Below are 26,731 nucleotides of genomic sequence, written 5' to 3'. Positions count from 1 at the left end.
ACTGAAGACTCAACTTGTCCAGCGCCCAGGCTATCATTTCAGAGACCACTGAGCCACTTGTGTTCACCAAATTGGAGGCTGAAGCCTGGCTTAGGAAACGCTGGGTAGTAGGGGTAAGGGAGAGACCAGATGAAATAATGAGCGGCTGTAGACTAATCCCTCCATTCTGGAACCCAGTCTTCACCTCCGGTTCCACGCAGAAATGAGCCCCGGGAGTGACATCCCTACCCCAGACTGTTGGCAAAAGAAAAAAATTTATTGTCCTTTGAAATAAAATATACAAATGAAAGATGGGGATGTGGGACAGTCACGAGGATAAAGGAAAGCCAAGGAACCCATTCTGGAGTAGGGAAATCTACCTCTGACCCCTCCCCCCATCCAAGGAGGGAAAGGTCTCAGAAGCCTGCGATTTTAGGGTTCTTTGATTTTTTTTTTTTCTTCTAAAACAGGGTCTTACTGTATAGCCCTGGCTGGCCTTGAACTCAACAGATATTTGCCTGTCTCTGCTGTGTTGGGATTAAAGGCATGTGCCACCGTGCCTTGCATCTTATTTCATTTTTGAGACAAGGTCTCACATGTAGCCCAGGGTGGCGTGGATCCTGAAGCAGTCCACCCATCTCAGCCTCCAATGTGTTGGGATGACAGACATATTCCAAGAAGCCAGAGGTTTTAGATGGGAAAGGAAAATATATCCTACACTTGATGCTGCTTCTGGGACAAGTTACCTGTCAAGTACAACACAACACTTCCATTGGATGACCTCAGAGACCAAAGCCCTTAGAAATCACACAACATACTTCCCCCAGGCATACACGGGAACACAGTGAGGCTGATGGGGAAGAGGTTACACCTCTAGAACACCTGGGCAAGTTATAGAACTACCACCTGGGTGTACACACAGTGGGTGTACACGGTAGATCGCTAGACACATCAGTCAGATCAATGACCAGACCGGACGGTCACAGCCATTGCTCTGGACCCTAACCTTAGTGAAACGTGTCTATATAAAGGTCAAAAACTAGACAGTCATGAACCTCAGGACTCTTCTTTTTTTGTTCTTTCTCTCTCTCTCTTTTTTTTTTTTTTTTTTTTTCTTAGCACCAAGTGGTAGGGCTTTCCTGCCAGCTCAGCTTTTTAGGACCTTTCAGTGAGTAGTGATGCTTCTTGAAGATCCCCATGAGAGATGAGAGGTGGGGAGAAGTCAGCAGTGCTGGGGTCAGCCTTGTCCTACCCTTCCTGCTCTTCTCTCCCAGTCCCCAGACGGAGAAGGGCCCAGAGAGGACACTGAGATAGGGAAGGCCAGAGTGGTTTCTTGTTTTCCAGGATCAGAGACGGGGTTTAGAATCTCTTTTCCTCAGGCTGAGAGGTTATTAGCAGCTCTTTGTTCCCGAAGTCCCACCAGGCTGTCATGTGGAACGCCATGTTGGTTAGGACCACAGTGTACTCCAGGATGGCAAAGATGGTGTACACTGTTATGAGGACACAAGGGACACGATGAACCTCCTGTTTTACCCTCTAATGGCTTCTTAAATCATTCACATTACCAGCCAGTGACAAACAGCGCCCAAGACCACTGCCCACTATTGAAACCACACAGTTGCTCTGAAGTCACTTATTTACAGATCCTAGCCTGGCCTCACCTCCAGCCTCACAATACATGTTGTGCCGGAAGTAAACAGCCAGCGCCGAGAAGAAGGAGATGAAGTTGATGATGAAGAGCCGTTGTTTCCAGCTGTAGGACTTGCGATCCTAGAGGACAGGCTATCTGATCACTCTGCAGCTTGCTGGGTATATTTTGGTGGGCTTCCTTCTTAGACTCGGTTCCTAAAGGTTGGGACTCCCCACCCCCACCCCCACCAGTCGCCAAGATAGTCACGGAAGGGCGAGTACAGCAGGGGCAGCAAAAATGATGAGCATTTGGGTGCTGGAACAACGAAACCAAGAAACAGTGCTATTCTTTGCCTTTCCAACTTGAAGTTCACCCACCAACCCTACACTTTCAGGTTCCGTGGGGCAAAGAAAGGTCACATACATGGCTGGGTTATTACAAACCAGTCCACTGACATAGTGTTTCTAACCCACTGGGCATGGCTACTACCCTTGATTTCGGCCCCAATTCCAGTCTCTATGTATTCTCCAGATACTATTCAAATGGCTGAATCAACCATTTTCCACTCTCCAAACCTCAGCCCAGAGCCCCATATCCTTCTCTGGGTTCCTATTAGAAAGTTCTTTGTCACCCGTTAATACCCACATCCTGAGGACAGATGTCCTTTTCTTCAGGGCCTCCTAGTGCCCAGTAGGGGAAGACCGTACCTCCTGACTTACTGTGTGCTTCTTGGTCAGCCGCCAGAGAATGCAGGTGAGGAGCATGTAACTGAGGGAGGCCGCGATAAACACAATGAAAGCATTTTCATGGATGGCTGGAGGGAGAGAGGAGGATGGACACCACCCTCACCCTTAGGCAGGGTGGAGGGCTACCCCCGCTTCCCGATCCCTTCACCCCTCCCTTGTCCAGGCACCCACTGAAGTCCTCGGAGGAGGAGACATAGGTGAGCACGAGCAGTGCCAGGTTCTCCACCACATTGAGACTGAAGTTGAGGCGGCAGAGAAGGCGGTAACCCGGGCACGGGGATGCACAGCTGAGGTAGTGGTTCCAATAGGCGAAGGCTGTCAAGAAGCGGGGTGCCGAGTGCAGGCCAATGCAGAAACGCCACACGTAGCGCTGGGGAACCTCCCCACCAATGGCAGAGCTCACTGATGGCAGGTAATTGGGCACCTAGAGAGTTAACGCAGGAGTCTAGGCATCCCCTTTGCTGCCCACCAGGAGAGCCTTCTCCCCATCTTTCAAAGCCACTCCCTTCTCTTCCAAGTTCTCCTTCTGGTGCCCTACCAAGCCTTCCACTTTTAGGACCTAGGACTGACATGTTTACTCCCTAGTCTGTCTGGAATTTTAAACGAGGGCAAGGTGACTGTCTCCATTTTGAAACTGGAACCTACAAGTTTGGGCAGGTTCTCCTGCCGATAGCTGGGACAGTGCCTGAATAAAGAAGGCTCTGTGGGCATCCCAGGATTCCAGGTTTGAGTCCTAAAGATCAGGATGAGTCACAGACCTTCCTGACTTTCTTTGGAAAGTCCTGCTGCGCTGTTCCTCTCACTGCTTCCGGCTCCACTCATTCCCCTAGGCAGATGCACCAATGTGTAGAGGATGCTTTGAGATCCAGAGGGAGCCATTACAGGTAATCCCTAGCCATGTGATTGTGTTCAAGGAAGTGGGATCTATTTGGACAGTGGTGTTGCACACCGTTAATCCCAGCACTCAGGAAGCAGAAGCAAGCAGACCTCTGAGTTCAAGGCCAGCTCAGTCGGTCTACAGAGTGAGTTCCAGTACTGACAGGGCTACACAGAAGAACCCTGTCTCCAAAACAAAACAAAAACAAAAAAGAAAGAAAGAAAGGAATCTCCTGATATATTCTAAGAAAACAGCCCTGCTAGGTGTGGTGGTGCGTGCTTTTAATCTCAGCAGAGATGAAGCAGGCAGATCTCTGTAAGCTCCAGGCCTGCCAGGGCTACCAAGAAACCTGTCTCAAAAGAAACCCAGGGATAGGACGAGGGTCTCCTGCATGACTGAACATTCACTGTGAACCTGTGTGGCATGCGGGTCTGGAAGGTGAGCGTTGCTTTTGTAAAAGATTCCAATACAGGAAGCTGCCGACCCACTGCCCGCACTGTCTACAGTCACTCTTAGACTCTCAACAACAGCCAGGGCATTGTATAGCCCAGCAGCCCAGCAACTCTGCTCTAAGTCTGAAATGTCCAGTCTTTAGGTCTTCAGAAATAGTTTTGGAAACTCCATCCCTTTCTTCTGATGATGCTGAATGAGTCTCTGGACTGCTGGGATGGTGGACAATGCTGGAGGGAGCTCTCAGGAAATGGGGTAGGCCGGACTTCGCAGTCACCAGAGCACTGCCAGAGGAAGCCAAGTGCGGAGTTTTCAGGGAAGCTGCTCTAAAAGTTGGATCTGCACTCCACCTCTGCCTTTACCAACTAGGTGATCTGGAGTAAGGCCCTTCACCTCTCTGAGCCCCAGTGTCCTCATTGGCAATATGGTTATGTCACCTCTCTCATATGGGATTTATTTAATTTTCTTTATAAGAGTCTCACTATGAAGCCTCAGCTGGCTTGGTACTTGTTATGTAGACCAAGTTGGCCTTGAACTCACACAAATTCACCTGAGAGTGCTGATATTAAGAGCATGTGCCTGGCTTTGCAGGGTGATAGACCATCTACAGTGTCAGGCACACGGTGGGTGTTAGAGTGATGGCTTCCTTGAAAAGCATGAGAAAAGGCTGTGAGCCACAGGACTACTGAGTCTGAGAAAACCACTTAGAGGGAAAGACAACACACTAAATAATGAGTGGAACCTCTTTTCCTGCCTTGACAGCCTCTCTGATGCCCTGAGTGCTTAAATGGGCCTTTCTAGAATATTCATTCTGAAGACAACTTCCCAAGCTCAGGTACTTAGCAGGGAACAGGACCAGTATCTGAAGGCTACTCACTGAGAGGAAGTGAGGCTAGCGACGTCAGGCTGTCTTCACACACTGCTTTCAGAATAAAGATGAGGCAAGAGTTTAAAAGTAGGGACTGCCTCATCCATCGGATACAAACATACACATATCATCAGGTAAATATTTCCACTTCCTTCTCCAACAATTAAATTTCCCTAATTCACTAACTGTGCCAACAACAATCTCAGAGACTATCAGTTACCAGATATACACAGTTCACTTCAAACATCTCTGTAAAACCAGAGCTAAAAGCACTGATGGGCAAAGATTCCCCATTCTAATAGGGAAGTAGATCAGAAACTCATAGAGGGAAAATTTCAAGAAATCCCCTAACCAGGGACTGGAAAGATAGCTCAGTAAAATGTTTGCTACGCAAGCGTTAGAACCTGAGTTTGAGCCGTAGGTCTTAGGTTAAAAAGAAAAGCAAAAAGCAAGGCAGAGTGGCGTGTACTTATAATCCCAGTGCTGGGGAGGCAAAAGTAGGGAGATCCTTGGGGCCCACTGGCCAGCCGGTCTAGCCAAGTGAGACTGTCTTACAAAACAAAGTGGATGGCTCCTGAGATATGACATCCTAAAGATATCCTCTGGTACACGCACACACACACACACACACACACACACACACACACACACACACATACACAAACTATCAGTTTATTCCATTAAAGAATAAATCTTCTGGCTGCAGGCAAAAAGCCCTCCTCCCCCAACACATGCACATACTAACTATGGAAGGTTTATCTACCTTCTTGTCCTCCACCTCTTACCAACCTGCCGAAAACTCCAGCTCCTGATGATCCTTTTACTCCTCCTCTGGGCTCCACTCTCTCATGTGTCCTCACAGTCTCTGTCTTAGCACTGGTCTCCAGCAGCATGAGCTGTACTAGGATTTCCACTAAATCCTGATTTCTTTTTTACATTTAGTTATTTATTAAAGTTGGTGAGTATACTGTTGCTGTCTTCAGACACACCAGAAGAGGGCATCAGATCCCATTACAGATGGCTGTGAGCCACCATGTGGTTGTGGGAAAATGAACTCAGGACCTCAGTCAGTGCTCTTAACCACTGAGCCATCTCTCTAAGCTCCCCCCCCCCTTTTTTTTTTTTTGATTTTTCAAGGCAGGTTTCTCTGTGTAGTCCTAGCTATCCTAAAACTCACTCTGTAGACCTGGCTGGCCTTGAACTCACAAAGATCTAGCTGCCTCTCCCTCCCAAGTGCTGGGCTTAAAGGTGTGAGCCACCACCACTAGGCTTACTCTCTGTACTCTTGATCCCTATCCTCTTTCCAGCCAGAAGCTAGAATGAACTTTAAAGCACAAACCTGACTGCATCTCTTACTGCCCGAAATCTTTCCACAGTTGTTAGCCTGGCATTCACAATGATCCTCTCTCACCTCCTCACAGTCCAGCAGCAAGCTCCCTCCCCTAGGAAAGGTGTCTTCGGTATCTAAGCTAGGTTAAATGTCTCCTCTGAGCCCTGTGTCCCTGCATTCCCTTTTATCACAATAAGAATCCCGATTCAGGGTCAGGAGATAGGAACACTTGCTGCTCTTCCAAAAGACACAGTTAGGGTTCCTAGCACCCATCTAGAGTAACTACCTGTTACTCTAGTTCCAGGGGATCTGATGTCTTTTGGCTTCCCGTGGTAGCTGTCCTTATGTGCACATACACAGACACACAAATAAATCCAACTCACTATACTGTAACTGTACCCAGAGATCATCTCTTGTGTGAACTGGATGCTAAGAGCAGCTGAATATTCATCTCCATACTTTCTGACACACAATTTGCACTCCTGAGCCCTAGGAAAAGACCGAATAGAGATCTAGAAAGCAGGAAGTCCAACCTGGTTTCTAGCTAGCCTGAGTGGACCCAGGCTGTGGGGCCTAGGACTGCCAGTGAAGAAACTGACCTTGAAGACTGCAGAACAGAAATCCGAGTAGGGATCCCCTAATCTGAGATAAAACTACTTGTTACTCATCCTGGCCCCTGGCCTCTCATATCCATCGTCTCCCGATTCCTCTAATCTAGTTTTTTTAAGCACCTTCTTCCTCCTCCTCCTCACCTATCCTGCCCAGCCGCAGATCCTCCCCTTCCCCTGACCCTCTCACTCTCACCACACTCTGCCCCAATTCCTCTGTATTTTCTGCAATCCTCTTCCACATTGGAGGTAGTAGAGACCACCTAGAGTCCCTGCCTCTCATCCTGACCTGCCTCACCCCCAGCCCTTTGTCACTTTCCTTCCACTGACCCTCCACCTCTCGCCTACTTGCTGATCCTTCCCTTGCCACTACCTTATAACCTGCCCCTGCCCCGGTGCTGGGATGCTGGGACTCACCCCACAGTCAGTGGCCACCGTGTACTCAAAGTGGAACACCAGAGACCAGATGATGCAGAAGAAGAAGCCGAACAGGGGGAAAGTGATGACCCACCAGACAAAGGCCGTGAAGCGGAGCCGGAACACGGTCCCATCGGGGTCCAAGGCCGCAGAGAACATCCTGTGAGTGGTCCAAGCAAGGCAAGGGGCACAACTTGGGGCCTGGTAGGATACCTGGGCCTGGGGAAATAGAGCCTTTTCTAGAGCTGGCACAAGAAAAAGCCAGAACATAAATGGAAGGAAGGGCAGAGGAGGAAGAAGATGAAGAGAGATGGGACAGAAGTGGCAGAGACAGGCAGGGGCAGCTCGCAGGAACCATGGCATACTGATACTATAGTTCCACCTTTTAAAGGGCAGAGGATCCCGGGGGCCTGAACACTGGAACTGTGATGGCTTCACTTCACAATCTCCATCCTCATGGCAACTGAGGAGAAGGTTCAGAAGTGGAAGTTATTATTCCCATCACACAGGAGAAGGGACAAAGGCTCAGAACTGTACCAGGACCAAGTGCCTGGACTGAAGCCCCTTGTTATCTAGCAGCTTACGGTTCTAAATTAGAGACCTTTGGCTCAGAGTAGCTGAGACCTCCCACTGACCCTGTCTGATCACATTCCTCCTTCTCACCCATGTTCAACTAGGAACAATGAGAATGTCCTAGGAACCATTGCAGCAGAACCACAAGTTACCAGCCATTCCACCCCCAGGCTCTAAACGAACCAAGCCACAGGGCAGCAGCACTCGGATTCTGTAGAGCCTAAAATGTTCATCCCTTTCCCCTCTGATCCCAATCCAAAACAGAGGAATGGGGGGGGGGGTCTTGAGAACCTTCTCCCTTCAGCTTCAGCTCAGTGCACTGAGTCAAACCCCAAAAGCCTCCATCCAGGTTAAATACACACTAGGAAGCCGGCCTTTCCCATTCCTTCCCTCCTGGCAGAGAAGTCACCCCCCATGGTCCCTATGGCCCTGGTCACCGTGACTATCCCAGGGCTCTCTTTAGGGACACGCTGAGGCAGAGATCTGGCTTTGGAGTAAAAGGCCTAGGACTGAATCTTTCCTTGGACTCCATACTTCCTCCCATTAAAGAGGGAGTGGAACCCAGTCCGCCAAACTAGCTCTTCATCAGGAATGGGGTGGGGTTGGGAGGGTGATCAAGAAACACTTACACTGGGTGCTGCAGAATCCTGGGATGGGACTGAGGACTCCACTCAGACTGAAACTGCTCCGGACCAGAGGGTCCCACCCCCAGGTCCTCAGGGCCTGCCCTCCGCCCACAAGGCCAAGTTCTCCATGCCTGCCCAGGCACACAGCCTTCTCAAAATCAACAAGGCCACCTCATAAATCCCAGAACACTGTGTAAGAAGTGATAGTGACTAAGGTCAGCCCACTAAGCTCCTTTGCCAGGCACGGAGGCGGAGACCTTTCTAAATACTGCATCCAGAGGAGACAAGTAGGTTTCTAGAAAGAGAAGAAGAGAAAGAAAAAAAAGGGGGGATCTGGCTCATTTTTTATTGGAATGCAACTGGGTTATGTTTTTAGATCCACTAAGAGAGCTGAGTAACCTGTGTTAAGAGAATCAAAAGACTGGTGAGATGGCTGAAGGGGAGAAGCTCTTGTTTTGCATCCTAATGGTCTGAATTAGACCCTCAGAACCCATGTAAAGGCAGAAGGAGAAAAGCTGCCCTCTGACGGACACGCATGTGCCACGGCAGAGGCAGGCATGAGTGCCATGCTTGCAAGCACACAAACACAACGAGTAAATAGAATCCTGACAGGACTGAGCACGAGCTAGCAGTGCTCACCCTGTATCCACACAGAAACAGCTAACGGTAGCTTGGGCTGCATCAACAGCAGTCTGACAGCAATAGGAATAAGTAGCATTGCTTGTGCCTGTATTGCCCAGGCCAGCTTTAGTCCAATTATCCAGATCTGGGTCCAACAAAGACAACACAGTTAACAACTGGATCCAGTCCAAGGACGTAGTTAGGGTTGTCAGGAGCCTATAGATCCTATCCTGGAAGGTTGCCTGCAAAAATTAGAGCTACACTCCTTGGATGGACTCATCTATGCAGGACTGACGTAAAACCAGGAGGAGAGCATAGTCTATGCTTGTCACAGCAGAGGTAAGACTAGGGCCAGGACTGGAAAGAAAATCTATGTTGGCTGGACAAGGTAGTGTTATGTCATTAATCCCAGCACTTGGGAGGCTGAGGCAGGTGGATCTCTGTGAGTTTGAGGCCACCCTGTTCTACATAAATTGTAAGCCAGCCAGAGCTATATAGTGAGACCCTGTTTCAAACACCCCAACCTACCACCGGCCAAATCTATGCTTCTTGTTTGTTTGGTTTTTTGTTTTTGTTTTTTTTTTAAAGAGTGTGTTCAGGGCTGGAGAGATGGCTCAGTGGTTAAGAGCACTGACTGCTCTTTCAGAGGTCCTGAGTTCTGTTCCCAACAACCACATGGTGGTTCACAACCATCTATAATGGGATCTGATGCCTTCTTCTGGTGTGTCTGAGGACAGCTACAGTGTACTTATATATATAAATAAATAAATCTTTAAAAAAAAAAAGAGTTCATTGTTAGTTACTAAACCTCCTTAAAACAGGTTACTTGAAGGACGAAGCGCCCTGTTACTTGGGGTGAGTAAGTAGAGGGCTGCCATTACTGACAGGTGTGTTAGGCTGGGCTACTTACTTTATGCCCAGGGCTGGCCCTCCCTTGGATATTCTGAGTAGGAAACTCAAAGCACAAATAAAAGCTTCAATTGTATCCAACAGAAGAGTCCCAGGAAGTGGGGGTGAAATATTCCCAAGGGCCACTATGCTTAAGTTCCCAACTAGTTAGTGTACCATGCGTAGGTAGTGGATGTCAGGTAGACTGAGGTCATTAGTCCCGCTAGCCCTCAGGGCCAGCCAGAAAGGCAGAGCAAACAATGTACTGTTTAACCTATAAGCTGTAAACGCTTTATATTTCTGTTTGGACTAATCTGCCTTTCCCAAGGCACTAGACTGGGAAGTCATATGTATTTACTCAACAAATACTTTTTGACTCAGTACAGTGTTTGTTCTCATGGAGACGCCAGTATGGTGAGGAAGACAGATACAGATATGGTATGAGAGAAAGGTAGGCAGTAACACCAAGAACAGCAGGCACTTATGAGAAGGAGTTAAGTTTGACTCAGAGAGGCCATGCAAGGTGTTCCAGAGGAGGAAACACCTTAGAAGGGAATTTCAGGATGGACAGGAGTTAGGTAATGGGAACACATGATGCATTATCTTAAGTTAGCACTAAGGCAGGAAATGATCTTAGATCACCTAGCTCGGTGGTTCTTAACCTTCCTGAAGCTGCAACCCTTTAATACAATTCCTAAAGTCATGGTGACCTCCAAACATAAAGTTATTTTGTTGCTACTTCATAACTGTAATTTTGCTACTTTGCAAATCATGATGTAAATATCTAATGTGCAGGATATGTGACTCTCCCTCATGGTTAAGAACCGCTTACCTAGCTACTCTCCTTTCTCCCAGTCCTGTTCCTTCCACTCATTTTTGCTTATTTATTGGAGGAAAGGGGTGAGGTAGGGTTTCATTCTTTAGCCCAGGTTGACCTCTATTTCAAGTGAGTCCTTCTGCTTCAGTTTCCCCACTGCTGGGATCACATGCAGGAGCCACCACCTCTGGGTTCTCTATCCCCTCCGTTATCTCTCATCAAAAATCATGTCTACAGGTTGGGGATTTAGCTCAGTGGTAGAGCGCTTGCCTAGCAAGCGCAAGGCCCTGGGTTCGGTCCCCAGCTCCGAAAAAAAAAAAAATCATGTCTACAAATTAGAAAGGAAACTTTCAAGTCATATTGAACAAAAGAAGTGGACCATCACCCCAAACTCCCGGACAGAGTCCTCTGCTAGACCTAGACCTCCTATGGGGCAGATGGTCTTTCACAGGTGAGGATCATAGAAAGGTAGCTGCTGGGCCTTCAGAGCTCCCTCTAAGGCTAGCAAACCTCCAGGTGCAGACTCTCCCTCACCTGCCTCTATCTCCTGACCCACCTCCTCACCTTACGATCTCTAACTCTTTCTCATCCCCTTCCTCATCCTGTTTTAGACCCTTTCTACTCCCCAACCCAGCTTCCCATGTTGTCTCTACCTGGAGCTCTACCCTAGTCTTAGAAAGGAGCAGGGCAGGCACCATCACCCTCTCTGTAGACATAGAAACTGATGCTTACTTTCTGGGTCTCAGATAGCGCTATTAGTGAAGGAGCATAACAGACACCAATACATGCATTACCCTGTTTATTCTCACATTTTCTGGAAAAACTCTCAAATCTCTTTGCATAGCTCAAGTGTCTTCAGAGGGCATGGGATCCACCCTAGAACACATATTCATGCACATAACTAGGTCCCCACACAGAGCTTCTCTCACACATACAACCGTTCTTGAGGCCATTAAATATAGGCATGTCCCTCACAATCACATACATGCACAAAATTGCATTCCCACAGACACAGGCATAAGCCCAAAATGACACACTGTGAAACCTACAATGTCCTCTATCCCAGTCCCATCCTCTCCCTCCCCCTCCTCCTCCAGGAAGTCCTGGAGCTCCTGAATCTGTTATTTTATGGAGCAGTAATTGGATTCTGGGTTTTTAGTTCTTTGTTTGCTTTTAAGGCAGGGCCTTTCTATATAACCCTGGCTTGTCTGGAATTCACTATGAAGATCAAGTTGACCTCAGAGATCCACCTGCCTCTAACTTCCAAGTGCTGGGATTATACCTACCAAGGTTCTGGGTTTGGGGGCTGCCCAACTTTAGTGACCCCAGTTCCTACAGCTTTCATAGAAAGTAAAAGGAGCCTAATTCATGAGACCTCAATTTACAAACAACCCACTACCACCCAGTAACCCAGCATATTTGATGGAGCCTGCAGGAGAACTGGCTAATTCTGTTACTATGAGCTACCAGTACCCTCCAAGCCCTACCCCACAGTGTGTAGATGTTGTCTCCTTGAAGTGGAAGAGCAGGGACCACAGGATGCAGAAGAAGAAGGCGACAAGTGGACAGCAGACCGTGATCAGGGCCACCATAGTGAAGCGGAGCCGGACTAGGGTCCCATCCCGGTCCAGTGTCAATGGGACCTGGTACATCTTGTCAGACCTAAGGATGGAAAGTGTGTTGTCAGCGACCCAGGCAGCAGGGCTGAGGGCACAGTGGAAATGCTAGCACCCATGCTCAATCCAAAATGTAGGGGACGAAGCCTGAGGGGTCTCCTAAACTTTGGCAGCTCCTGTCCCAGATGAGGAAGACTCAGAATCCCAAGGCAACACTCAACTTCAGTCTCTGAAGGAAAACAACGAATTCTATCTACACTAAGATAAAGCTTGAAACAGATTGAAAGGTCTTCTCTTCAGCTTTCTGACAGTCTAGGTTGGCCCTGGACGGCAGAAGTTGGTTTATCTAGTCTTCCACGGATTCAAGAACCAAACTTAAACCAACTGGTGGATAGACTGGCCTGTGCCTACTTGCCCACCCCCAAGCCTCTTAGTTCTCACTGTTTCACTCACCAGTGCAGGGCCCTGCTGCACCTTCAGGCCTGCCCTAGACTCTGGGATTGCAGGCACAGCAATCCAGTGCAGTAGGGACTCCATGGAAGCTGACAGAACCTCCATCCCATGATTGTCCCTGCCTGAAACCTCACGTGCTTTAAGGGTGAAAGGTTTTGCAGAATCAGGCCTGGTGATAGCCTAGGCTTGCTGTATGCAGGTCAGAGCTGCTTGATCAGCTTCTGGTAGCTTCCCAATACCCAGTGCCTCTTGAAGGCTCTTGAAACTGATTTTTCCCTCAGACAAGAGTCTGCTGGGTGGTGGAATGCCTTTAATCCCAGCACTTGAGAGGCAGTGGCAGGTGGATTTCTGTGAGTTTGAGGCCAGCCTGGTCTACAGAGTGATTACTAGGACAGCCAGGGACACACACACACACACACACACACACACACACACACACACCTGTCTCAAGAAACCAGAGAGAGGGAGAGAGAGACAGACAGAGAGATTCTAAAGTCAGGCAGTATAACAGCTAAGTATACACTAATAACACTAGCCAAACCCCTCTGGTGTATAGGTGTATAGAAGGAAAGATAAAGCAGGATTCTACCCAGGCTCAGAAGTAAGGAAATATAGGGTCCACAAAGAGTCATATATTTCAATTCTAATTTTCTTGACCCTTTCTCTCTGGACCAAAAACTCTACACAGGAAGGTCAGGTTAGCACTGGAGTGAGCAAAAGAGAAAAGAAAACAAATACAACATATCTGTACCCATGAACCAATCTGCCTGTTCCCATTATAAAGATGGAGAAACCAAGAGGCAGAGTCTCTTCCTCAAAGCTGAACCTGGGAAACAGTCATTCTCAGAATTTAGTCTTGGTGCCAAACTACAGCTATGCATATACATAAAAACCGGCCCTTCTGGTCTCAAGCTGTGAGTCTCTCTGGCCCCACCCTTAACTAGAACTCTGATCTCAGGCCCTGCCTCCTAGCATTCCAGAAACAGGTGACACACCTCCACATTTTCCTCAGCCTTTCCACCTCCCTCTCTGCCAGACCAGATCAAGCAGTCTGACCCAAGTTCTCAAGTTCTTCCTCCCCTTTGGGGCAATAAATATTTGGTCAAGCACCTCTCTAAGAGTTGGAAGTGGCACTGATGACCCTCCCAGATCCCACCCATTCTCTGGATAGGGCCCTGGACAAGAGCACTTTCCCCATCCAGCCCACACCCAGACTCTATTTGAGGTAGATTTAACCCAGTCCTCCTCCTAATACTCCTCCCCGAAGCCAGCTGCTCCAAATCCCCTGGGAGCCACTGGGCTCCTCTGACTGAAGACCAGATCGCCAAGTAGGGTAGAGGGAGTGGTTCAGGACAGTGTCAGAAACAAACAGAAAAGATGGTTGGTTCCACTTCTTGGTACTATGCCTGGCTTCCCTTTTCAGTGTATGACCTTGGACAAGTCACCTAACCATCCTGGGCCTGTTTCGAATTGTACAAGAGGAAATCTTTATATTACTTCTTTTTTTTTTTTTTTTTTTTTTTTGGTTCTATTTTTCGGAACTGGGGACCGAACCCAGGGCCTTGCGCTTCCTAGGTAAGCGCTCTACCACTGAGCTAAATCCCCAACCCCTATATTACTTCTAAAGCCCCTCTACCATGGTCACTACTTTAGATCTCAGTTTTAGGAGCTCACTACCTTAAGTTCTGCTCCTAGACAGCCTTACTCTCTTTACTGGCACTACTTAGTTGACTTCATTTTATTTTGTGTGTGCACACACTTCCTGAGAAAGGATCGTATTGTGTAGCCCAGGCTTGCTGGAAACTCCCAATCCTTCTGTCTCTGCCTCCCTGTTGCTGAGATTACAGGACTCTGAAAACTGCTTCTGTAGAAGTATCACCACTTTATATCCAAAGTCCCTAAAAATCTCACTACCACACTCCTGTCAGAATCTATATTCTGAGCTCAGTACTTGATATACAATATCTCTTTTAGTTCTGTTTATTTTAGGAGCAGGTGCCATCCTCTGGTTTCCCATTTCACAGAAAAGGAAACTGAGTCCCAGGGTAGTTAAAAAAAAAAAAAAAAAAAACACTTACTCAAAGCCACAAGCTAGTGACTGGCAGGGCAGGGATTCAAAACTAGTCTGAGGTTCCAAGGCTCCCCCACGCCTCCATCCGCAGTGCCTGGAGGGATCTTGAGCAGAAGGCCCTGCGGAATAAATTGGGCAGTCTTTAAACCCGGCACACCTAACCCTGTCACTGAGACGTCGGTTCAACATCTGGATGCCTGCAGTTCCCGGGGTTCCGAGTGTAGGCACAAGGCGGGCAGACATCTAGACTACAGGCCTACGGAGGCCAGACCTCGTGGCGGGGCTTCCAGAGTGGCGTTGCCCTGTGGCCCGAACTGGCCATTCCCTCCTTACTTACCCAAGTAGTGGTGGCTAGGGGGCCGTACCCCCGTAGCCAGGGGCGCGGAACCGGGAGCCCCAGCCCAGCCCGGGGGCGAGTGGAAGGGGGCGGGTCGCAGCAGCAACGGCGTGAGGCGGGGCCAGCGCTCTGGGGTGGGTCTTAAAGAGGAAACTGGGCCCGTTTCTTCACTGGCTCCTCCCCATTTTGGCGACCGGGACTCCTGGCTTTCTTTATAATCTAGCGTCTCTTGAAGCCAAGCCTCCCCAGGTCGGCTCTGTCCCCACTATTTTTGAGTACGTGAGAGCAGTCAGAGAGCTCTGGAAACAAGATTTTGACATGTCGAATAAGTCACCTTGTCATTTTACCTCTGGCTGCATGCCATCACCTGTTGAAAGAACATAAAATTAATTCAGTGATACCCAAATTATTTCATTACCTGACCCAATTCTCCAGTCCTCTACCTTCATTCTAATCAAATTATCCAGTTTTGCACTTCCGAAACATTAAGCCAATTTTGCCCCAGCCTTGGCTATTTTCCCTCAAACTTTTTCCCTATGACCAGCTACCGCATCCACCAAAAGGAGCGGAAAATAAAATAAAATAAACCAAAAATCACATTGCAGATAGAGCCTCTAAAACCCATCTCAGAAACACTGAGTCAAAGTTGTTCCCACCTTTTATCAGAAGAGGGCGCTCTATCCTGTCCGACATCGCTGGCGTGGTGGGGTGGCGGGAAGACCAGGGGCGTTCTGCCAGACACACACTGCCAGACCCAGTTTAAGGGCTCTACACACACACACACACACACACACACACACACACACACACACACACACACACACACACACACACACACACACACACGCAGGTCCCAGTGTTCTTTGACCTGACCTAGACTGATAGTCTTGGAAAAGACTATCTGACCCAAAATAGGAAGGAGGTAAGGGGACCAACAATTTCTCCTATAGACATCTTGGGGATTGCCAGGACCAACTCGAACAGATGTAGGACTTCTGAACCAGAAAGTTATCTCTGCTTAAATCCTACTTAAATTCTCACAATAATCACACGTTCTGATAATCTGTATATCCTAGGCACATTTGCTACAAATGCTACTTTGCATTTAACTTATTTAATCCTCATAAAAATAAAATAGATCTTTTTTTTTTTAACCACGTCTCCTGTGGGTGAGATGGCTTGTTCAGTGAGGCATCTGGGTGGATGAGATAGTCCTCAGCGACTAATGGTACTTGCTACCAAGGCCTATAACCTTAGTTCAATCCTTAGAAATAGAGTGGAAAGAGAGAACTCACTCCCACAAGTTGTCCTCTCATCTCCGCCAGAATTCCCACACTGCAAAGTAAAATATAGTATCCCCCTCAAAAGAGTAGGCAAAAATCTCATGTAGCCCACACTGGCCTCGAACCTGCTATGTAGCCAAGGATGGCTTTGAACTTCTGACTCTTCTACCTCTACTTCTGAGTGTAGGACTACAAGTGTGTATCACTAATCCATGGTTTCTGGATGACTGGGAATCAAAGCTTGGTGCCTGCTGGGCAAATACTCTCCCAACTAAGTTAAATCTCTCACCAAAAAGAATTGAATAATATCCCCCACTTTACCAAGTAGAAAACTCTCTAGAGAAGGCACAGTACTTACTCATGTGTCTGAAGTCATTCCAATAATCACTATATAGAGTCAACCCCACAGGGTAGCTATAATTGCCACACTGGAGAATGGGAAACAGCTTCAAACGTGCTGATTAACTTGCAAGAGCTCTTTCCCCTAGATTTAGCCGTGTTGCTTTGCTCATCCCAGGTTCTCTGTGACAGGTACGGGCTGAGCCATGATGGGGGATCGAGAGAGATACATCTCAGACCCACTCTCTGGGCTCCAAGTCTAGAGAAAAGGTGGATTGCTGTAAAAAGCTATTGTTCTTTTTCTTTCTTTCCATCTGTCCTGGAACTTGTTCTAAAGGACAGAACTGGCCTGGAACTCACAGAGCTCTGCCTTCCCTCCTCCTGAGTAAAGGCATGCTCCACAACCTGCCCAATTTGTGATTTTTTGATATTGTATTGAGGGCAGGGCCCATCTGTGGAGATGACAGGACATTCTTAGAGAGTCAGCTCCCTTCCTTCACTGCATGGGTCCTTGACATCAAACTCATACTGTTAAGCTTACCAGCATGTACCTTTAGCCCACTGAGTCATCTTACCAATCCCTTTCTTCCTTTCTTCATTATTTTTTTTTAAAAAGGCTTTCAGGCAGTCTTTGAACTCGCTATGTAGTCCAGAATGACCTTGATCTCAAAGCAAGTGTACATGGACTACAGGTGTGCCACCACCAAGCTCACTACAGATACGTTTTTTAAAAATGTTATTGTGTGTGTGTGTGTGTGTGTGTGTGTGTGTGTGTGTGTGTGTGTGTCCTGCACATGCCATGGCCTGTATGTGGAGGCTAGAGCAAACCTCTCAGAAGTTGGTTTGCTATTACTCCCATGGTTCTGTTTCTTCCAGGGCTAATACTCAGGTTATCAGGCTTTCATAGTCAGTTTTTACCAGATGAGCCTTCACAGCCCCAGACGCTACATTTCTTGACTGAACTCTTTACCATCCTCTGAAGGTTTCCAGAGCAAATAAACTGGTAAAATTTTACTAAAATGACCATGTCTACCCAGTCTCAGTACCTAGGTTTGTGCTTCCTGTCTTGGGGTTTTTTGTCTCCTAGCCCCATCCCATCCTTGCTCTTGCTCCCTATGTGGACTCCTTACTGTTCCTGTGGCCCTAAATGCTGGTCCCTGCAGTTGGGTCCTTTAGTCTCTAAACTTCTACCAATGTCTGGCTTGAGGATCTCTGATCTTGCATTTGATTCTCTTGGGATCTCTACAGTGTGGACCATTCATCTCTTAGTTTTGAGTCTGTTCCTTTGTCTGAAAAATGGATTAAGGGATATCACAGGGCACTTTGAGAACTGAAGTAAGACACTGGCAGGTGAGTGGAAGGTACTCAATATGTGAAGGCTGGCACAACCAGACATAAAAGCTAGGGTTGGAACTCATCCTAAGACTTCTCTGGACTCAGTGGTGGATGATCCCCTTTGAGCATATTTCTGTCCATTTGGTTTATATAAGAAGCAGCAGGGGGAGCTGGAGAGATGGCTCAGTGGTTAAGAGCACCAACTGCTCTTCCCAAGATCCTGAGTTCAAATCCCAGCAACCACATGGTGGCTCACAACCATCTGAAATGAGTCTGATGCCCTCTTCTGGTGTGTCTGAAGATAGCGACAGTGTAATCATAATATATAATAAATAAATAAAATATTTAAAAAAAAAAAGAAGCAGCAGGAAGAGTGTGTTCTTACAACATGCCAGAGACTTATATTCCTCCATTTGATCCTCTTAATAACTGGATGGGTACATCTGGTGAAATCTCCCATACAGATAAGGTGAGTTAATGGGTGAGGTGCCGCCCGCCTGTGATGTCAGTGGTATAGAGAGGCAGAGGCAGGAGGACCAGGAATTCAAGGTCATCTTTGGTTACATGGCAAATTTAAACCCAGCCTTGATTGTTGTGCCTCACAAGGGAAAAAAGGAGAAGGGGGGGGGGATATGTGTGGCAAGATGACAAGGTACTTGCTGTCAAATATGACCACCTCATCCTTTGTGGTAGAGAGAGATAGAGATAACCTACTCCCATAAATTGTTTTCTTACCTCCACACATGAGGTGGTTACATGCATGTGCACACCCCCCCAACACACACAGATCAATAAGTAAATGTTAAATTTTTAAAAAAGCATTAGAAAATGAATGAGCAATTAAACCGCCAGTCTCCCCTCAACCAGTAGGCATTCAGTGCTTCCTAAATTGGCATTTGTCCATTATCCAAGTAGCAGTTGGGGTTGATATTTTCAGGTAGCTCTTGTTCTCCTGTGGATTTGCTTAGATCTGGAAATACCCTAAACAGGCTGTACCTTGAATAGCATCACTGATGCCCGGTTTATCCACAGTTATCGCCCAATCTCCCTGTGTGCACCCTCATAACACATCCCTTCAAACAGACTCAGTGTTCACAAATATATTTCCACACCCAGCAGCACGAGGGCAGTGTAAAAGTGGGGGATAGAAGAGAAACTATAGCCTGATGTGTCAAGAACATCTCCAGGGGGCTGAAGGGACGGCTCAGCAATTAAGAGCACTGTCTGCTCTTCTAGAAAACCTGGGTTCAATTTCTAGAACCTACGTGGTGACTCATAGCCATCTGTGATTATGGTTCTAGGAAATTTTTCACCCTTGTCTCGTCTCCTAGGGGACAAAGCATGCACATGGTACCCATACATACATACAGGCAAAACATCAGTCTACAAGATAAAATAATAAAAAAAGATTTCCTATAAGAGCTCTTCACTGATTTCTTGTCTCCCTGCCATCCTCAATGACTTTTTAAATTTTTCTATTCATTTTTAAAGAATAAATGTATATCTTAAAGCTATATATATAAATTTTATGTACAGGCTATATGTACATTTTAAAGATACACATGCATGTACAGTACACACATACACAAAGATGACATTTGACAGTTGTGAACTGCCTGTGGGTGCTGGAAGTTGAATTGAGAACCATTAGATGCCCAGTGAGTGCTCTTAACCACTGAGCTCTACTGGCTCATTTTTTTGCTTTTCTTTGTAGAGCAATTTTAATCCAGCAGTATGGCTACTTTGTCTGGAATACAAACACACTCTTAGTACACACCTTTAGTCCCAAACAATGAAGGTAAAGTTAATTTGTACAGGGAAAGACCCATGTTTGAACGTTATGTCTAATTGAGTGGCAGACAAAGTGAGAGTCAGAGAATGATTTGATAGAATAGGACCAACTCTCATGAGAGTGAGAGGAAAGGAAAGCTACTTGAAGGAGCAGTACTGAGAAAGCGCATTTTACCAGGCAGTTTTAGAAAAACAGGTTGCAGAGAGAGAACAAGTTCAACATAGCTAAAGACAGAAGGAACCAGAGAATAGATTAGAACATGAGATTAGAATACATTGCCAAAGTTAATGTGAAGCCAAGCAGAGCAATTCAGTCGGAAGACGAGAAGCAAGATTCAGTCAGCTGGAGAGGAGTTTGAGCCAGAGCACCAGAGCTGAACCAGTCAGCCAGAGCTCAGAAAGAACAGAAAGGGTGAGCTTACTCAGCAGTATCAGAAGCCAAAAGCATTCTAGGTCTAGATTAGATTGTACAGAGGCTAGAAGCTTCCAGGACTAGACCTAGGTGAGCAGACGGACACAGTAAGCCTCCCAGACAACAATTATACCAGGAGAATTAAAAACATTATTTTTCCTTTTTCTTTTTTTAAGACAGGATTTCACTGTGTATCCCAGGCTGGGCTTGACTTGTTATGTATCCCAAGTTGACCTAAAACTCATGCAATCCTCTTGAGTCAGCCTCTTAACACTGGGAAAATAGATATGTACCATCACTCCTGATATCACATTCTTTCTTTAGGATTATTTTTATGTGCATAATGTGTGACTGAGCATATGCATGTACACCATGTCTGTGCAGAAGCTGCTGTTGGATCCCCTGGAACTGGAGTTATGAACCATCATAAGGGGGATGAGAAGAAAGCCCAGGTCCTCTGCAAAGACAGTGATTGAGTAACTGCTTTTAAATTGGTGCCCCTCCTGTTGCCTCTATCTATCATCTATCTATCTATTTACTTACTTACTTAGCCTTGGAAGGTTCTAACTTTTAGCAATGGCTGACCTGGAACTCACTATGTAGACTAGGCTGGCCCCAACTCATAGAAATTTGCTTATTTCTGGCTCCCCAGAGCTGGGAGTAAAGGTGTGCAGCAACCATGACTCCTGTTAATGCATGACCATATTCCTTCTTTGCTGCTAATCAACTATATTTAGTAGCTCTCCATAGCTTTTATAAGTAGGGATAAATTCCTTAGTGTGGTGCTCAACCGCTTTTGTAATCTAGTCACCCTGTAGATCAGCAATTAGATTTTAGACCCTAGCTTTATCTTCCTCTTCCAGGAAACTTTTCCTTTTCCCTACGTCCTATAATCAATCACTTGCCTATCTTCCCACAAGTGTAACATTAGAAACATTCTATCAAGTTTTTAGGACTTTGGCCACAAAGTAGCAAATGAATTCCTTGTCTAGACACCCCACTCCACCCTTCTGGAAGTTCTTTTACTTTTTTTGAGACAGTTTCAATCTGTGACCCAGACTGGCCTAGAAGTTACTATATAGCTTAGGCTGGTCTCAAACTCACAGCAACTCACCTGCCTCAGTCTCTCAAGTGTTCAGGAGCTAGTTTAAGGAGGCAACCCCCACTTAATAGGTTGCTTGATCTTTCAGCATAATGCAGGCGAAAGAATAGAGTAAGAGCATAGGAACTATTTGATAGGTTTTAAAGACAGTACTGAAACAGATCTAGCACCCCTTTAGGAATTGCAAGATATACCTTTAAGAGCAATTGCTAGTGATTGGGATGAAGAGAGCGAGGTTGGGGAAGGTGAAGAGATGAAGGCAGAGACATAGGCAATGCTAGACATCCAGGCCCAACCGTGGCCCCGCCTCACTGAAGGACAAAGCTTCCTAAGCTGCTGAGTTTTGTTTTTCCCAGACATCTTTGTCAGGATCAAGACACCCCTCGTGGATGGTTTTGAAGCCCACACTCTGGGGCTGAGGGGATAACTCAGAGAGTAAAGCACTGGCTGACCTCCAGATGACCCTAAGTCAATTCCTAGCACCCACATGGCATCTTAGGATCACCTGTAATTCCAGGGCATCTGATACTCTTCTGGCCTCTGTGGGCAGTTTTCCACGTAATGCACAGATATACATTCTGGTAAAACACTTGGGGCTGGAGAGATGGCTCAGAGGTTAAGGGCACTGACTGCTCTTCCAGAGGTCCTGAGTTCAGTTCCCAGCAACCACATGGTGGCTCCCAACCATCTGTAATGAGACCTGATGCCCTCTTCTGGTGTGTCTGAAGACAGCGACAGTGTACTTATATACAATAAATAAATAAATCTTAACAAAAAAAAAAAAAAAGAGCACTGACTGCTCTTCTAGAGGTCCTGAGTTTAATTCCCAGCAACCACATGGTGGCTCAAAACCATCTGTAATGATATCTGATGCCCTCTTCTGTTGTGTCTGAAAACAGCTTCGGTGTACTCAAGACCAGCCTAGAATACAACAGGTCCTTACTCAAAAAACAAAACAAAACAAAACAAAACAAAAAAAGTCACTACTATAAACCTAGTTTACCTGATTGGAAAAAAATGATTCAAGCTGGGATTTTAGTTAATAATAGAACCCTTCCCTAGCATGTAAGAAGCCTGTTTAATGCATATCATCACACAAAAATATTAAAACACTCATAAAACACAAGATCTAAAAATATAACAATAGATTTGCTGGGCATGGTGGTACATGCCTTTGATCTCAGCCCCCTCTTCCTAAAAAAAAAAAAAAGTTAGGCAGGCATGCTAGAGTGTACTTTTTTTAAAAAAAAAACATTTATTTATTTATTATGTATACATCATACAGCTTTCTGCCTGCATGTATGCAACTACAGGCCAGAAGAGGGCACCAGACCTGATTATAGGTGGTTGTGAGTGGGATTTGAACTCAGGACCTCTGGAAGAGCAGTCAGTGCTCTTAACCACTGAGCCATCTCTCCAGCCCCTAAAGTGTACTTTTAATCCCAGGATTTGGGGGCAGAGGCAGGTGGATCTGTGAGCTGAAGACTACCTTGATCTACAGAGTGAGTTCCAGGACAGGTAGGGCTACCTGTCTTGAAAAAAATAATAAACAAATACACCCTGGGTACAAATACACCCAGACAAACAATAATAGAATCTTCACTGTTCTAAAGAACTCTCTTTGGCTTTCCTGTTGCCTCTAGAATGAAATCCAGGGTTGCAATCCTGGATATGATGAGTGCTTTCCTGATGCTACCTGTGCTTCCCCATTCATCTGGTCTGGAATAGTCCTACCTTGCACTTTCACCTTAATGAATTCCATTCTTCCTATTTAACAGCATGACTCTTTGATAATATCTATGGCAATCACTAAAGCAATAATAGTGTGAAAGAGAATAAGAAATGAGAGCAGCATAGTGAATTCTAGGCTGGCAATGGGTACAGAGTGGGAGTCTTCATCATGAGATATACATACATGTGTGAGTGTGTGAGTGTATGTGTGTGTGTAACCAGCAACCACATGGTGGCTCCCAACCATCTGTAATGAGACCTGATGCCCTCTTCTGGTGTGTCTGAAGACAGCTACAGTGTACTCATACATGAAATAAATGAATAAAAAAAAAAAAAGAAAAAAGAAAAAAAGCGTAGCATAACACTAGGTAAAGTCCTGATTATGTCAATAAATTCTTGACAATACATACATATTCAAACATCAAAGGTATTCACATGGAATTTCTTGAAATCCAATGGTGTGCTACTTACAAACCTCAGCCTTCCTTATCAAGTTGTAGAGGAGGAGAGAATCAACACTTATTGATGTTTACTGTGGGCCAAGCATGATCTCAGAATTTGGCAAGCTCTGTTACCTATTCTGACCTCCACAGCTTATCACTCATACATAAGGGAGCCGTGACACAGCACAAGTAATTTGTCCAAGTCTGAACACTTGCAGCCCTGAGATAGCCCAGGTCTGACTCAAGCTCTGCTGTGCTTTCCATTGCACCATGTGGAAACCTGGAGCCATCAGTCCAAAACCATGGCACCTTGATGGTTCCACTGTTTCCACAGATCAGTCCTTTCTCTGAGCACTAATCTTTCATAGCTGCATAGAAATGTCTCAAGTCATGTGTGAGAAAGGATAGAGGCTCCTAGGACAGAGCCACTCAATACAGGGCTATGGAAATCTCTGGGCTCCTAATGCCTATGACAAGGCTTGGGTTGGAAAGATCTTGTGAGCATCCCCCAATTGCTTGTCTTTACAGTGGATGAAGGAATGGCCGGGACAGTGGTGGTGCACAGCTTTAATCCCAGAACTCAGGAGGCAGAGGCAGGCATATCTCTGTGAGTTAACTGCCAGCCTGGTCTACAGAATGAGTTCCAGGACAGCCAGGGCTGTTATAGAAACCCTGCCTTCATAAAACCAAAAATAAACAAATATCTAATAAATTAAAAAAATAGTGGATGAGGTTGGGGATTTAGCTCAGTGGTAGAGCGCTTGCCTAGCAAGCGCAAGGCCCTGGGTTCAGTCCCCAGCTCCGAAAAAAAGAAAAAGGAAAAAAAATAGTGGATGAAGAAAGATGGTAACTCTAAGGGGTATTATAACAATTAGACTGTGGGTGGGTGGGGTCAGGGGAGTAGGAAGCCCTGGCTCCAAACTGATGGCTTTACTAATGAGGGGTCCCTGGGATGAAAAGCTATAGATTACAATGTTCACCAGAATAATACTTAATAAGGAACTTCGAAGTCATCATGGTCCTCCTCACTGAAGCATTTCTCTTTCAATAGATCTTCTCCAGTCTTCCTAGAAGTACACGCCATTTAAGAATCCCAGCTTCTGTACGTCTATGAGTACTTTAAATTGAATATACTCACCTGCTGATTCACTTAAGACACATTTCAAAACCCATGCCTTAAAACATTTAAAATGCTCAGTCCCATTTTTAAAGAATAAAAGATATCTATCACTTATTGAGGGTATACTGTATAGTGGGTACCATACGAAGGTACCATATTTAGGGCAGGTTTAAATGTTGCGTTTGAAGACTGAAGGACCAAAAAAATCAGAGGTTTGGGATGGTGGCAAGAACATCACTGTAAAGATCCAAAGAGAAACCCCTAAGGATCGTTGTGCTCATTTTGTTTGTAAGACAGTTTCCTGTGTTCCAGACTGCCTTTCAGCTTCACATTCTGCTTCAGCTGAGAGCTGGAGCTGCAGACCTTGGCTATTATCCCCCACCTGCTAATGACTTTCTGATTCAGAGTAAAGGTGAGGAGGAATGATGGAAAAGCATGGACTTTGGACAGAGCGATTGGGGGTGGTGGCTGCAGATGGATGTTCAAACTAGCTTTTTTTTTTAAATTTTTATTTTTAAAGATTTATTTATTTTATGTTTGTGAGTAAACTGTAGCTGTCTTCACACACAGCAGAAGAGGGCATCAGATCCCACTACAGATGGTTGTGAGCCGCCATGTGGTTGCTGGGAACGGAACTCAGGACCTCAGGAAGAGCAGTCAGTGCTCTTAACCGCTGAGCCATCTCTCCAGCCCCAAACTAGCTTTTTCTGTTATGCAATGTATACATTAACTATTCTTTCAAGTATATACCGAACTCCAACAATATGTTTTCCATTCACTGTCTTATTTTATCTTCACACCAGTTTATTTAAAAATTTTATTGCATTTATTGTGTATGTGTGCTTGTGCCATGGAGTGTGTGTGGATGTCAGAGGTCAACTTTCTGGAGTCAGTTCTTTCCTTCCACTATGCAAAGCCAGGAATGGACTCTCATTAACATGCTTGGCAGAAAGTGTTTACCTTGTCTTGTCATCTTCTGATCCTCCTACCTCCACCTCCCAAATGCTGGGACTGCAGCTGTGCACCTCTATGTCCAGTTATGTGTTGCTGGGGATTGAACTGGCAGGCATGCGCTGTATCAACGGAGCTACATCACCAGCCCCGACACCACTTCATTTTTAAGATTCTTTTAAAAATATAGATCCCATTATAGTCGGTTGTGAGCCACCGTGTGGTTGCAGGGAATTGAACTCTCAGGACCTCTGTAAGAGCAGCAATGTTCTTAATCGCTGAGTCCATCTATCTCTCCAGCCCTTTCAAGTTGTTTTTATTTGCAGGAATCATTTAAAATTCTTGAGCAATGTCTTTTTTTTTTTTTTTTCCGGAGGTGGGGATCGAACCCAGGGCCTTGCGCTTGCTAGGCAAGCACTCTACCACTGAGCTAAATTCCCAACCCCCTTTTAAAATTCTTAACAAATCTCGTTTCAGTTCTATACTGATGCCCCAGGAGGTGGTGGAGAAGTAGCGTGTACCCTCTCTTTTGAGCACAGCTCCTGCTATCTGTGAGACCTCAATAATTAGAGAGGTCCGATTTCTAGAACATGTCCACCCCTCTGCTCTTAGCTAGGTCCTAGGAGGAAAAACATCAAAAGGATGAAAATGAAGCTTTGACCCAGACCAGGGGAGGGAGGAAGCACAGAACAGAAAATAAATAAGATACAAAGTAACAAGGTCTTGACTTCACCCGGACTTGTTAAGGTTACCAAATGTGTCCAGGAGAAGGAGGGAGATTTGCGCAAGAAATCCAGAACAAGTACAGGTTCTGAAAGTGCAGCTGAGGCTGAAGGGCCAAGAATGCTCATTGGGATCAAGCTCTGTAGGGCAAGTCCATGGCTCAGGTCTACCCTAGAGATTCAGAGGGAAAAGTGTACGAGGGCTGGCTTGCACTGGAAAGAGCAGTGGGGAGAGGATTGTCTGCAGACAAGCTCTGTGGACTGATGGGTCTCCGGGAAGGGTTCTCCAGCTCCGCAAGTGCTAGCTAGATGGCCAAGGAATCTTCCCATGATTGCCCGCAGAAAGGAGCTAGAGAAGGGTAGAACAATTACCATATCATCCTTGGGTCTTCCTTCTGATTGGCCGAAGCTTCCGTAGCGAGTCTCCGCGCTCCAAGGAAAGGGGCGGGGTCTGAACCCAACGTCACTGCTGTTTGGTGCTCACTACTCTAGCCACTCACCTGCCCTCTTCGAGGGCCCTGTGTGACGTCATGACCCTTTCTCAGCCAACCGTTGCCGCAGAGAGAGTGGGACTCCTCGTCCCTCCCCATAGTCC

The 26,731-nt window shown here is 46.3% G+C and overlaps 1 protein-coding gene across 24 annotated transcripts; it reads right to left on the bottom strand.

Annotated features, from left to right (window-relative positions):
* Positions 1-235: 235 nt before the first annotated feature.
* On the bottom strand, positions 236-26,731 carry Pgap2 (post-GPI attachment to proteins 2). 24 transcript variants are annotated; one of them, XM_017588671.3, is made up of 9 exons: positions 26,509-26,637; positions 15,242-15,274; positions 14,578-14,689; positions 11,918-12,092; positions 6,906-7,124; positions 2,527-2,779; positions 2,317-2,423; positions 1,641-1,924; positions 1,429-1,469 (listed from the first exon to the last, which is right to left on the bottom strand). In XM_017588671.3, the coding sequence occupies exons 4-8, from the start codon at positions 12,080-12,082 to the stop codon at positions 1,649-1,651; spliced, it is 1,020 nt and encodes a 339-aa protein (XP_017444160.1). In that variant the 5' UTR covers positions 12,083-12,092; positions 14,578-14,689; positions 15,242-15,274; positions 26,509-26,637; the 3' UTR covers positions 1,429-1,469; positions 1,641-1,648. The 24 variants fall into 24 exon arrangements, with proteins under 24 accessions (NP_446347.2, XP_063121657.1, XP_006229899.1 ...); NM_053895.2 differs by lacking the exon at positions 6,906-7,124 and having other exon boundaries at positions 236-1,469; positions 1,641-1,749; positions 2,329-2,423; positions 14,908-15,274; positions 26,509-26,731; XM_063265587.1 differs by lacking the exon at positions 6,906-7,124 and having other exon boundaries at positions 236-1,469; positions 1,641-1,749; positions 2,329-2,423.

This window comes from Rattus norvegicus, chromosome 1 (genome assembly GCF_036323735.1).
Source record: "Rattus norvegicus strain BN/NHsdMcwi chromosome 1, GRCr8, whole genome shotgun sequence".
Lineage (NCBI taxonomy): Eukaryota > Metazoa > Chordata > Mammalia > Rodentia > Muridae > Rattus > Rattus norvegicus.
This window is presented reverse-complemented; position numbering and strand designations above follow the sequence as displayed.

Coding starts and splice junctions, on each gene's coding strand:
- Pgap2 (XM_039111279.2), bottom strand. CDS start 12,082: ATGTACCAGGTCCCATTGACACTGGACCGGGATGGGACCCTAGTCCGG. Junction 7,125..11,917: donor CAACATCTACACACTGTGGG/GTAGGGCTTGGA, acceptor CTATTTCCCCAG/GCCCAGGTATCCTACCAGGC. Junction 2,424..2,526: donor CTCCTCCTCCGAGGACTTCA/GTGGGTGCCTGG, acceptor CTCTCCCTCCAG/CCATCCATGAAAATGCTTTC.